This window comes from Zingiber officinale, chromosome 9A, assembly GCF_018446385.1.
Source record: "Zingiber officinale cultivar Zhangliang chromosome 9A, Zo_v1.1, whole genome shotgun sequence".
NCBI classification, from domain to species: Eukaryota; Viridiplantae; Streptophyta; class Magnoliopsida; order Zingiberales; family Zingiberaceae; genus Zingiber; species Zingiber officinale.
In genome coordinates this window covers 8,519,713-8,532,732 of record NC_056002.1, presented here as the reverse complement: position 1 = coordinate 8,532,732, position 13,020 = coordinate 8,519,713, and the positions used below count along the sequence as shown (strand labels likewise).

The following is a 13,020-nucleotide window of genomic DNA, read 5'->3' as shown; positions in this document are numbered from 1 at the left end:
ATTAAAATTTAATAATATCTAAATGAATTAAATTCAAATTAATAATAAATCAAACTTAAATTTATAAAAAAAATAAATCAAATTTGGACGATCATCTATTTTAATAGATTAGTTTATTTTAAATTTAACTGGACTTAAATCAAATAACTTATAAGCTTATCCATTTTCTCCATTTCAAGGGTAGTTATGTCACTTTGTGTGCGCGAATAAACTTTTTAGTTGGGACACCTCAGCAAACAACCAAACGTTTGCCGACCCCACCGCTGCGGTGAGCTCACCCCGAACTGCCCCTGCTGGGGTCGTCGGCTCTATAAATTTGAGCATCTTGCCGGGGAATGCAGTTTGCTGGTTTGGCTCCTCAATCTTGTTATTAAGGTTCTTTTTCTTTCCTCTCTCTTGTTTTTCCCCTCTCCAGAATTGTTTGTTTGGATTTAATCGAAGTATATCAGAAAATCTGAAATAAATCAGAACTCCAAAGTTAGCGCGGATCTTTTCAGTCGGGACTCAGGAGTCACTATCTCTCCCGCTCGTCATCGTTTCTATTATTGCTACAGTTTGATTTCATTTTCGCAATTATATCAGTTTAGATATTTATTTTCTAGAACAGATATTTAGTTTATTTTTCCTCCAGATCTGTGGATGCCAATCTAATAATCTCTTATTTGTTTCGGATTTCCTTTTTTTTTTTTTTTTTTTGGTTGCATTTTTTTAGGATATTTTCTTATTCTGATCGATACTTTTGTTGCTTCAGATCTGAAGAAGAGCATCAAGAATTAAGCCGAAGTGATGGCGTCTAACTTCGTGATCAAGGAGGAGAGCTACGACAACCACCATAGCCACCACCAGGCGCCGTCGCCGCGGGGGGTAGTGCGGCGGAGTTTTTCCTCGAACTCCTCCTCTTGCGGCCCGGGCGTCGCCGGCGGCGCGGCCCCGAAGTGCGTGTGCGCTCCGGCCACCCACGCTGGTTCCTTCAAGTGTCGCCTCCACAGGACCAACTCCCAAGGCCACTCGCCGCGCTCGCCCACCACGATCCCCTCGCCACGGCCGTCAGGGGCCACCCCCGCTTCTACCGTGGAGGCTCAGTGAATCACTCCGTCCATGGAAGATGAGTTAGAATAACAAAAAAAAAACATCGATTTGGTGATTCTCGATTGCTTCAGAGAGGAAATTGATGTTTGCATATGTGTTGTGTGTTCCGCCCACCCGATCCTTAACCCCCGCTGCTTCCCCTTCTTTATGTTTGGTGGAGAGATCAGAAGGCTAAGAATAACAAGTGTGGTGTAAAATCCCCATCTTTCTTCAGTGAAAGATAGGGCTACTAGTTTCTTGTGGAGATCTATTTGTTGTTAAATCTGTTCTTGTAGATATCATCCTACTTTTTTTTTTTAAAAAAAACCATCTCGATGTGATCTCCAGTGTGCTAATATCCTATCCATGGACAAATACCAATTTCTGAGACACAACATATCTCTGTTTTCAACTCTTTTCTCCTGTTTCATTTGGATGATCACACATGATTGCATGGATGCCTTGTAAGTTTTCGTCACAACAGCAAGATGCAAGCTCAGTTGTGGATAAACTTGCTGAACAAATTTTTTAGCAAGTGTTCCTCAGTGATGCTCGTGATGAGTTTGCCTCCTTTGGATCAACTGACGGTGTATTTCTCCAACTATTGTTTATCCTGATTGAACATTGGCATTTAGTGCCTGTCTTCTTTGTCAGAGTAGAGTTATATGTAAATAGTCTAGATAAATTCTTAGATCTGAGAATGCATCCTGGACAGGTTTTGTTCTATTTCATTTTTTATATGTATCACTTTGTTTCTTTCTAGCACTGGCAACAGGTCTATCCAGAGTTTTAGTCGTGTAAATCTAGGACTTGTAAACGCAGAAACAAGTATAATTTACAAGAAAGAAAGAAATCTGAAGCTATCATGATCAAAGCTTACGCTGGTGGGCCACGGCATAGTGCTACTTGAAAGTATAATATTGCAGATATATTGTAGCATGTCAAATAATTTATATATCCTGTGCTGTATTTAATTTGTTCTTTGAACAATGTACCTAAAACAAAGTCCGGGATAAAGTGAATAATTTATCATACTGAAGCTTGTTAGAGTATTCCTCCGCCTTAGCCTGATTTATATAGTGTTTAGCATGGTCTGCCAAGTAATAGGGCCTGGCCTGGTCCACAAGGTGGAATGGGCATCAGTGGTTCGGCGTACAAGTTGAGAAGGCCCAACACGAACTGGACTCAAAATTTTAAAGATACAAAAGTAATTTTTAAAATAGAAAAAATAACTCTATTAATAAAAATTAAAACTCTTTTTGATATATTTCTTAAATTTTATTTATATATTTTTTATTATTTTATTCATACTTGATCCGACACGACTTTTAAATGAACTGAACTGATTGAGCCCATGCATGACCGACCTAGTGTGATTAATCTATTTTATAACTTTATTTCTAGATCATTGACTATAAGCTCTACGATCTTGATCACATCTCCAATTTGGTGCATTGTCTCTAGTGGCAACCAATTCTCCTTGAGGTGTCGCTTGATGCAAATCCTCTTTCGAGAGCTTTGATGGTAATATCTACATCAACTTTACAAGAGCAATCAGAGATCCAAACGAGTGGCCAGTAGTAAACACAACATCTGATATCTTTTGTAATGGAACATAGACTTTGATTCCCAAAATTGACTCCATTAGTATTGTAGGATCAATATAGACTTCCAATCTGAAATATTAAAATATTGAGTTGATAGATATCCTGATTAGATTTCAACTGACCAGAATTAACCTCATTAAACATGATCTTAATTGATATCGATCAAATAATACGTCACTATAAAAACAAGACATTGTATATATCTATATGACGAGCATTGCAAGGCAACAAGGGAAATTACTTCTTGTATTAAGATTCTAATAAAGTGGTTGTTGGTGTTTAAATTAACTTCCAAGTAGCTTCCAATAATCTTCAATTTGTTGTTCATAGCTACCTGGTAACTAGTGGTGTGAATCTCTAAATCAGCTCCTTTGTCTATTTTTTAGAGAGAAAAAAACTGAATAACATAGCTCAACTCTTGAGGTTTTTACAAGCTTCAGAAAGTGCAGATGCAGCAAATAAGTAGGAGAGAGGATGATTAATTAAAAACTCAACAAGGTAAAGATAAAATGGAGAAGCAAGAAAGGATGTGGATTTATAGCAGCCCATAGACGGAGAGAGCAGCTATAGATCTCTGGAGATCTAAATGATTTAGTAACACCACCTTACAAGCTCTAGCTAGGCGCATGTAAGCTCTGAACAGCACATTAATTCAAAAAGAAAATGAGCAATGGCCGGCGCTCCAACACGACAACACAGAGCTAATTGTGTGGCACATGGTTCATTATTGAAAAGGGCTGTGCTTGGAAGCTAGACAACCGTAAAATTTTGGGCCTAAAATCAATTGTTTAGACCCCTTTTTAGTTTTCGAAATTTTTTACTATTTTTAATAATTTTTATTTTTATGATATTTAAGATATTTTTAATATTTATGGATTAGGATTTATTTTTTTACATGTACCGCGCGAATTGAATAGATCAGCCAGTTGGAATTGTGGATGATAATTCCACTACTTTTCCAAGTGATAAAGTGTCAATCAAGAAGACAAACTTTGGCATTACTTGCGATTAAATGTGAATTGAAAGATCATTTTATGACCCTGAAGAAGACCAATAACCATTAGATCACAAAGTCATGAGTAACTAATTACTACACGTACGTTCCCTCAATCACCATTATATGTGCTAATTGTTCAGTGCACGCATGGTCCGGTGGTGGGTCACGAGCTGTTCTTATCCGATTCGATTGGATTAATAAGAAAAGAAACGGTGAACTATAGTCATTGTGAAACATGTGCTTGCTCGAGCAATGGCAACATGCAAGTCTTTGGCATTTATTGGACTTATCTAACTATTTGTTGGGGGATCGTTGTATACAAGATAAGCTTAGGCCCAAAGCAATTAAACATGTTGAATTTGGAGCATTAATTTAAGTGTCGAGGCCAAATGTCGTTGTAATGATAAGCTCGAGCACAAATAAATAATAGAAAAGACAACTCGATCAATGGATGTAGGGTTACTAATAATTCACATCGGAAGGGCAAGAACTCTGATTATAAATAAATTTCATTCCCCTCGTTAACTAAATGCAAATCCAGAAGCAATAACTATTCTGTTGTGAGATATGATCCTGTCACATACAAATAAAATAATAAACGAGTTTGGCGATTTAATCCCGTGCTTATAAATTAGTTCCTATCCAACTCGATTAATTGATGCAATGATGTGCAAGTCCTCATCGTAGCTGTAAGAGAGGTTTCAATTCATCATTTATATTTGAAAAAAAAAAAACAATGATAAAAAATGGAATGGCTAGTAGCTCTCCATAAGTCACCACCTATTCTCCATTTCCATTATATTTGCCGAACTTAAATATAAAAACATGGCGAACCATAATCGATAATTTTTAATTAACTCAGCCCATGATGGCATGATCGAATCTAAATGGCTTATCAGCCTCTCTCAACCACGTGCTCACATAATTAAATCAACTCGACCACATCGGCAAGCATGGTATATATCCTCCGTTAAGACTTTGATTAAGTTAATTAATTGCTTCCACCTTCTCCAACATCCCCAACGTGCTCCCTGAATCTCCAAACGCACCCAACGCCCACGTTTCGAGAGTTTAGTGGGCACTGCTCGGACCCAACAATGTAAGAAACGAAGGCAAAAGCCGTATGTAGCCATTAATGGAGCAAAGAAAAGTCAATTGGTGCAATTACCAAGCAAGGGATGACAGTGGATACCTTGCTCATAACTATTCTGCCTGCAATCGACGAGTCCTCTTTTTAATGAACCCAAATGAAATCATCGATCGCTCATCACTTGCTAAATATAAAGTTACGATCTGACACAAAAATGGTAAATTTAATCCGTCCGCGATACGGTCTGGATGGATGGATGGACGTCCGTAGACAGGCACTGCTCGCAGTCGCTGCTTCGTGACAGAGACGCATGCAGCAGGCCGAGGCCAACTGGCCATGGCACAGGATCACCACGTACCCTGCCTGCTACCTCTACCTGAGACGTACGCCATCAATCACTAATACGAATAATAAACCACACTGCTCCATCGTTACTGTGCCCGGAAGAGGAAACGGAAGGTCACAAGGCCAAGACGACGCAGAAATGGGCGCCGGCGAGGCTTACGAGATCGATATGATTGTTTCCATTGACCGGATCACCATGCCACCGGCGAAGCACCCTTCGTGTCAAATACGGTGCCCGCCCTCCGGTGTGCGCATATTATATTTATAGTAAAATTACCGCTGCCGATTTACTGCTGCTCCGCTATAATGGTGGAGCAGGAACTGGCTGGCGTTGGTCTGAGAGATCGCTTTTTAAAGCAGACAGTGGCATAAAGTACGGACACGGGACGAGGTGCTCCTCCTCCCCCTACAGGCTACACCTCCTCCTCCTCCTCTTCCCGCCAATCGCCGTGGTCCCCCCTCGCCTTTTTCCGTCCCATTATATTAGTCAATTAATCAAACCGCCACAGGAACAATGAATCCGAGACATGGAGTAGTAATGGCGTGACCTTGTAATCAATAAAGGTTCGGGGAAAGGAAATCGCAGAGGACGCTGGCTGTCAGAAGCCGTTCAAGGCTGTCGCTCGCTGCTGCAGTGCAGGGTAGGGCAGGCACGGCCACTGCCCGCTGTCAACGGCTCCGGCGGTGCAGCGCAGCGCAGCGAACGCCCGACCCGGCACCATAATTATGACGCTATCGTTTCGTAGCCTTTTTAATTGTTGGTGTGTGTGGGGGGTGTGGGGGGAGTCACGTTATTCCCATGACTGACGCGGATGCCTTCGCAGTTGGTGCGTCGCATTGGTAAAGCAAAAGGATGAAATTAATATTGGGTTTTTAATGAGTACATGGAATCCAGAAGCGGCAGTTCACGTACCATTTCGAGAAGCACGTTCGCTAGTCGACGAAAACGCCACCACGTCTCGCGTGCGTCGTTGACCGTCCGTTGCCGCCATTAACTCGTAATTATAAAATAAAATACAATTAACCGAACCCTGCAATTACTTCTTTTCTTTCTGTTTTTTTGTTTCCACGGGTTGGCTTTCCCACGCCTCTTTAATCGGCAAGCCGAGCCGAGCCGAGCCGTATTTTGGTTTGGGTTCATCTGTCCTACGTGTCCACCTCTCCCACGCTCTCTTTTATGTGGTTTGTATATAAAGGGGGAGAGGGGAGTTGGAGAAGGTTATAAAGGTGTCACGCACGCCCAGCATTTCGTGCGCTCTGTTTGTTGGAACGAAGACGGTTTCGCGGTGGACAGCGGGATCGTTTCGATCGGTCGGTGATGGCAGTGGAAGCCATGGTTTTCGCCTCCGATTTCGGGTATCGGTGAGTCATTTCAGATTTCTCGCTCTCGTCGAATTCTCGGTTGATTCGTCTACTTCGTAGAGCGATTCTCTGGGTATTCTTCTCGTATCGGAGTCGATGCCTCCGTCGGCCCATATGAGACCCCTTCGTGTTTGATTTCTTTGTCTCAGACCTTTGTTTTCTTCCGTGATTGGTGTTTCAGAGGGATGGATGAACTCCAGATTGTGAACCAAGACGCTGGCAATCTTCTGCAACTTGGAAGCAACCTTGGCAGCGAAGGAGGAAAACTGCTGATGCAGCAGCAGGCGAGACAAATCGTGTTGAATCCGACGATGTTAAGCGACCGAAAGAGCGAGCTCACCTGCAACGAATCCCATCCGGGAAAGCGGGCGCGGGTGGAGTCTGTGGCTTTGCCTTGCCATAACCAGATTACGGCAACGCATCCTTTTACCTACATCAGCGCGCCGCCGAAGGGAGCTGGAGTTGGCGTGCACGAACTGCTTGTACAGAGTCGATTGCAGGAGTCCTGTGGTGTTTCAACCAGTGGCCGGCAGGCTTTGACTCCGCAGCCCGTATCTTCCACTGTCCATGATCTCGTTTCTCTTCTCTACCAACAAAATCTGGAAGTCGATTCGCTCGTTCGTCTTCAGGTACCATGATTCCTTCCGTATCAATTAGTCTATTGCTCGAATTTTCTTTTCTTGCTTCTTACTATCGGTGACTGACTCGGATTGCTTACAGAACGAGCGATTGCGATGCGAATTGGAGGAGATGTGCAACAGACATTACCGGGCGTTTCTCTCTGTGTGTGGGCAACAAGCGGCAAAGCAGTTGATGGAGAAAGAAACAGGGTTGCAGAGCGCTCTCCTCCGGAATGTAGAGTTGGAGGAGAAGATACGGCTGATGAGCGCGGAGAACCAGCTCTGGTTCAACATGGCTAAGAACAACGAAGCCATCGTTAGCAATCTGAGGACAACTCTCGAGCAAGCGCTGCACGAGCGCGTGGCCAACCGAGAAACGAACGTCATGTCCTGCGATTTAGGGGCTGAAGACGCTCAGTCGTGCTGCTACGAAGCTGACAACGCCGCCGCCGCCGCCGCTCCGGCGGTGGAATCCCGGAGGGCCAAGGCATGCAAAGTCTGCTGCGAGAAGGACGTCTGCATGCTTCTTCTTCCTTGCCGGCATCTCTGTCTCTGCAAGGTGTGCGAGTCCGTCGCCGTCGCCTGTCCCGTCTGCGGCGCCATAAAGAACAGCCGCCTACAAGTCTTCATGTGCTGATGAACCGCCGGCAATTGTCCGCGCGGTTTTTTTGTTTTTTTTTCGTTTTCCCGGCGGTTCGCCAGTCGGTTCGGCTGTGTAATTTGTTCATATCGTTCCTTCTTTTTAGCAATTTTTTCTTTTTTCTTTTTGTCGAAAGCTTATAGCGTTTGTCGTGTTGTATCTATCCATAGCCCGTTTGTTAGCTTGGGAATTCAACCTTACTGTTCACTTACGTAATTTTCGTCTAATTTCGCTGGATTTAACAATTCCAAGGGTGGAAATATCGAACACATCGAAAGGAGCGTTTTATTTATTTATCATAAAAAAGGTATACCTTCAACTTTGCTCTTTTAAATTTAATTAAATAGTTTTTTACTTTTAAAAAGACTAGAAGTTTAATGAGCAAGTATATTGTCTAAAATTGCGCGTTAACCTTTTTTTTATATATATTTGACTGATACCTTGTGAGATTCTTTTAGCCTCTCGAAGTCATGGCAAAAACATGGTTGAAAATGGAGTTTGGCGTTATGTTCGAGGGTTTATTTTCTAGTTTAATATTTATTTATTTATTTTTATTTTTAAGAGTTTTCAAGGCCGTTGAAGATTTAAAATCTAGCAAATTTAGACCATGCTGTATATTGGATAAGATCAAGAGCTACTACATTTATAATTATTATAACCTTGAAATAAAAATATTTTTAGATAAAAATATATTAGGATGTTATTTTTTAGAAAAAAAAACCCTTTTTATGAAAATTATCTTATTATTATTATTATTATTAATTTAGATTGCCTCAAAATTGAAAATGCTTTTATGTTGTATTCTCTAGAGCATGCTATGTTTTTTTAGGGTAAATGACTTTTATGTTATATTCTAGATTTGTTTTCTATAGCCTAGGAAGTTATTCTATGCTATTTGTGTATTATAAGATTCATACATTAATTTCATCCAAAATTATTAAATATTCATATATTATTAAAATTTTAAAATTAGCCCGTTTTATATTTCGTGTAGCCCTTATAATAGTTGTATTCTACTAGTTTATTTAAATACTAAGAGATCATGCAGTACATTTGGCAAAACTGATTTTATGTGCTCAGAATCAGACACTCTCAATTTCAAAGTTCTCTGTTTTATTCCTTAAAGCCTTTGAAATTATTCTACATTTTCATTTTTATGTTATTTACGCTTGGTGTTTGTATTCAAGAGATCGGGTAACTATATGATAAAAAAAAATTATATAATTTTTATACTAGTCAAATTTCATTAAAAAAACACTATTTAGGCTCCCTAAGTCTTTGAAGTATTGTGTTAATTAGGTTTTTAGTTTTTACCTATTATATATGTTTTTTCAGTGTAATGCTAATGCCTGACTTAAAGTTTTTTTCATCCAACTATTGAAAAGCACTTTGGAGCATAACTATGGAGAAGTTTAATAGTGTATATATATACACTAAATTTGAAGCATAATTTATGCATATTCAAAGTTGATTTCTAAAATATTCATTTTACTTGAGATTCAAATTTTGATTTTACTGCTCGAGGTATTTTATTACTATATCATACCACACCCATGAGGGCATGAAATTTGATAGTATTGAAAGAATGATGAGGTCTAGCAAAGTTTTTACATGTAATTTTACGGGAAAAAAATTATATGTGTTCCAATTAAATATCATGGATTATCAAGACATTAGTCAATGAATGGACTGACATACATGCTCTTTGGAGATCATCAGTAAGGAGGATGAAAGTACCCAAAAAAAATACATCAACAAAAAGTTAAAATGCTCTTTAGAAGGGATCTCAGCAAACCACTTTGACACTCAAATTAGATTTTTTTTTAGATATGAAATTAGAGGAGGAAGAAGCAAGAGAGCTTGATGTAGCCGAAGAGAGAGTCTCCTTGCACTTATCTTCTCTAAGGTTTATATAGCTGTCAGAAGAGTATCTCCACCTCAGACAGTGCATTCTCCTTCATCATCCTTGTATAAGCTAATGGAGGAACCAAATTCGGCAATCATTAGTTGTCTCTCCATTCATCAAATGATATGTATTTGAAGGAAGGCATCTAGGAGACTAGATCTGATAGCTACTTAACCACCTCTTCATTCATCTGGTGTTATATATTCCAAAATATTCATAGTCATTATTTGCATCTCTTGAAAAAAAACAATCTCATCAATGACGCAGTACACTGCTTCCTTATTCACGCATCCCTCACATATTTTCAGCAGGCCAAAGTAGGTGTGGACCTGATTCGAGGATAAGAAAATGAGGTCGAAGTTGAGTGGCCTTGAAGATAAACGAAATTGAGATTGAAGCAGGGGGATGTAGGATCTGAGGTTGTGACTGAGATTAGAATGATGTCAGCAACTGAGGTCAAGCTAGGGGCGATGTCAAAGATCGAGACGGGGGCACGGAGGATGTCGTAATCTGAAACTGAGACATGGAGGATGTCGATGACTGTGGCTGAAACCAGGATGATGTCAGTGACTGAGACCGAGTGAGAGGTGGTGTTGGAATCTGAGGCAGAGACAAGAAGGATATCAATGACTGAGACCAAGACCAGGATGATGTCGACGACGGAGGCTGAGCCAGGGGTGATGTCGGTGACTGAGACTGAGACGTGAAAAATCTTGGGATTTGAGGCAAAGGTTTGGAGGATGTTAAGATCTGAGACTAAGATAGGAAGGATGTCAGTGATTGAGGTTGAGACCAGGATAATGTGGGCGATTAAGGTCGAATCAGGGATAATATCAGGATCTGAGACAGAGATACAGAGGATGTCGGTGACTAAGGTCAAGACCAAGATGATACTTACAATTGAGGTTGAACTTGGGGTGATGTTGGCGACTGAGACTAAGGAGGTGAAGGATGTCGAGATCTAAGGTTAAGACAGAGAGGATGTCAATAATTGAGAGGACGAGACTAAGACGATGTTGGCAACTGAGGCCTAGCCTTGAGTAATGTCGGGATCAAAGGTAGAGGCGTGGAGGATGTTGATGACTAAAGTTGAAATGATGTTAATGACTGAGGTCAAGCCAGGGCAATGTCGTAATTTGAGGTAGAGGCGTGGAGGATGTTAGGATTTAAGGTTGAGACAAGGAGGATGTCGGTGATTGAGGGCGGGAACATGATGATATCAACGACTGAGGTCAAGCCACGAGCAATGTCAGAATCTGAGACAAAGATAGGGAAGATGTCAACGAATGAGGACAAGATCAGAATGATGTTAGAGATTGAGGTCGAGCTAGGGGTGATGACGACGACTTAGACTGAGACATGGAGGATGTTGGGATCTGAGGTCAAGGCATGGACGATGTCGACGACTAAAGACGAATCCTGGATCAAGTCAATGCTTGGGACTGAGTTCTAGATGATGTTGATAATTAAAGCTGAGGTATAATAACTGTCTTATCCTTTGTTAAATTTGAATTTTTAGGATGAGTGTTATGAGTGTGTTTTATTAGACTCATTCCTTTCTAAGCTAAGTTTGACACCTTATGATTCACTTTTGCCCCCACTTTGACTTTTTCATTGACAACTCAATATACCTTTTTAACACAAGTGAAGGCGGCAAGATTCAGCCACATCACTTGGATACTTGGATAATTTGCAGGAGTTTTTACATTTCTAAAAGTAAAGAGGGACCTTAAAAGCAGAATGCATCTAACCACTTAGATTCATTATATATAAAAAAATATTATTGAGAAGTTTCATACTATTGAGAGAATGAGTGGATTTCCGACATCTATAAAATATATCTACCCAATTAGATTCACCATTTAAGGAAAGATACCACAAGTAACAATTATAACCAAAACTACTACTTAAATATTTTTGAAGAGTTTTACTATTTTTTTTTTTCTGTCCCACGGTTGTCGTGTGATAAGTAAAACACTAGAGGAAAAGTTAAGAGAACTAAAATTCGAAATTCAATATTTTAGAGTTCAATTTCTAATGCACTTAAATTATACTAAAATTATTTATACGGGATAAATTAATATCATTCTTATATTTTTCATCAAAAAAAAAAACAATCAAATTTGCAACTCTGCTTAGGTTGAAGTTTATCCATAGGTTAAGATAAAAATATAGTATATCAGTGGGATTCGCCTGGATTTAGGCATTGGATCTCATAAGTTAGATCGGAAAAAGGTTGAGTTTTGCCTTCTAATAAATGGGCAAGGAGTAAATTTGAAAAAAAAAAAAAACTGATGAAACACTGATAAATATAAAAAAAAAAACTAACCCTTTCATAATTCAGTTTAAAAATCCCTGTCTTTTATTATATCCATTATTCAATAGGCAACGTCACGGATTATGACATTAGCCGAGGGAGAGAGAGCACGATCTGTGGCGAGTTGGTGGCGAAGTGCCCAAAGGATTATTTAACTCCTCATCACCTAAATAAGCACCAAGAGAGATTCGCACGCAATGCAACGCCAGTTTTACCGGCCCTCGTCGTTCCTCAACTCTTCGCAAGTAATTTCCTCGATATGGTGGAAAGCTGGAGTCCACACGGCACTCATCATTCATCGTCCATGTTCGCTATTGCATTGGTAATTGGTATTGGCTCGGTCGACAAGGACAAATCAACCACCCAAAAATCATCCCTCTCACCTTCAACTGTACTATAATTGATTACCACAAAAATAAAGTATGAACTAGTGAAAAAGATGGATGAGATCTGAGAGCCCGAGAACTGACAGGCTTGCTAGGTTAAATACTATTGCCCAACAGGTTAGTTCAAATATTTAATCAATTCTGTGTCTGTGTTTTCTTTTAAAATGCCCTTCAGTATTTGCTGGTGGTGGGCAGCTAGTGCCACCAACAAGAACAAGGCACAAAATAAATAAATAAATAAATGCAAAGCTCTGCCCAGAATCTTACAGATTAATCCACTCTCCAAACCTTTTCTCGCTTGCTGCTGCTGCCTTTCCATTTCCCTGTGAGCTTTACTCGTGTTGGAATTGGAGCTGTCCCAGTCACACCCAATTTTAGGGGATCACGCTCATTTCTAGGCGCCGGGCGTGGTCCCGCTTAGTGACAGGGCAGAAAGATATGCTCCAAATCTTTTTCAGATCAACTTTCTGATAATCAAACCGCAATTGTTATCAGACTTTTTTAAAATAAAATTGATTTTGTCTGTTGGATTTGGATGGGCACCCTGCTGGCTCGGCAGCTCGCTTTAGAGACAGCGACGGGCTTTTATTTCCTTTGACACCAAACCTTTGACAACAGGGAGGGAGGGAGGGAGGGAGCATGATGAATTCGTGGAGCTTTTAATAATTTAATTTACAACGTA

The 13,020-nt window shown here is 40.2% G+C and overlaps 1 protein-coding gene and 1 long non-coding RNA gene across 2 annotated transcripts; both read left to right on the top strand.

The window, feature by feature from the left end:
• Positions 1 to 252: 252 nt before the first annotated feature.
• On the top strand, positions 253 to 1,351 carry LOC122021210. The gene is made up of 2 exons (XR_006122475.1): positions 253 to 375; positions 752 to 1,351. It is a non-coding gene; the product is annotated as an uncharacterized LOC122021210 (long non-coding RNA).
• Positions 1,352 to 6,310: 4,959 nt separating this feature from the next.
• On the top strand, positions 6,311 to 7,940 carry LOC122021824 (BOI-related E3 ubiquitin-protein ligase 1-like). The gene is made up of 3 exons (XM_042579991.1): positions 6,311 to 6,469; positions 6,651 to 7,098; positions 7,190 to 7,940. Exons 1-3 carry the CDS (start codon positions 6,426 to 6,428, stop codon positions 7,724 to 7,726), a joined length of 1,029 nt encoding a protein of 342 aa, XP_042435925.1. The 5' UTR covers positions 6,311 to 6,425; the 3' UTR covers positions 7,727 to 7,940.
• Positions 7,941 to 13,020: the final 5,080 nt, after the last annotated feature.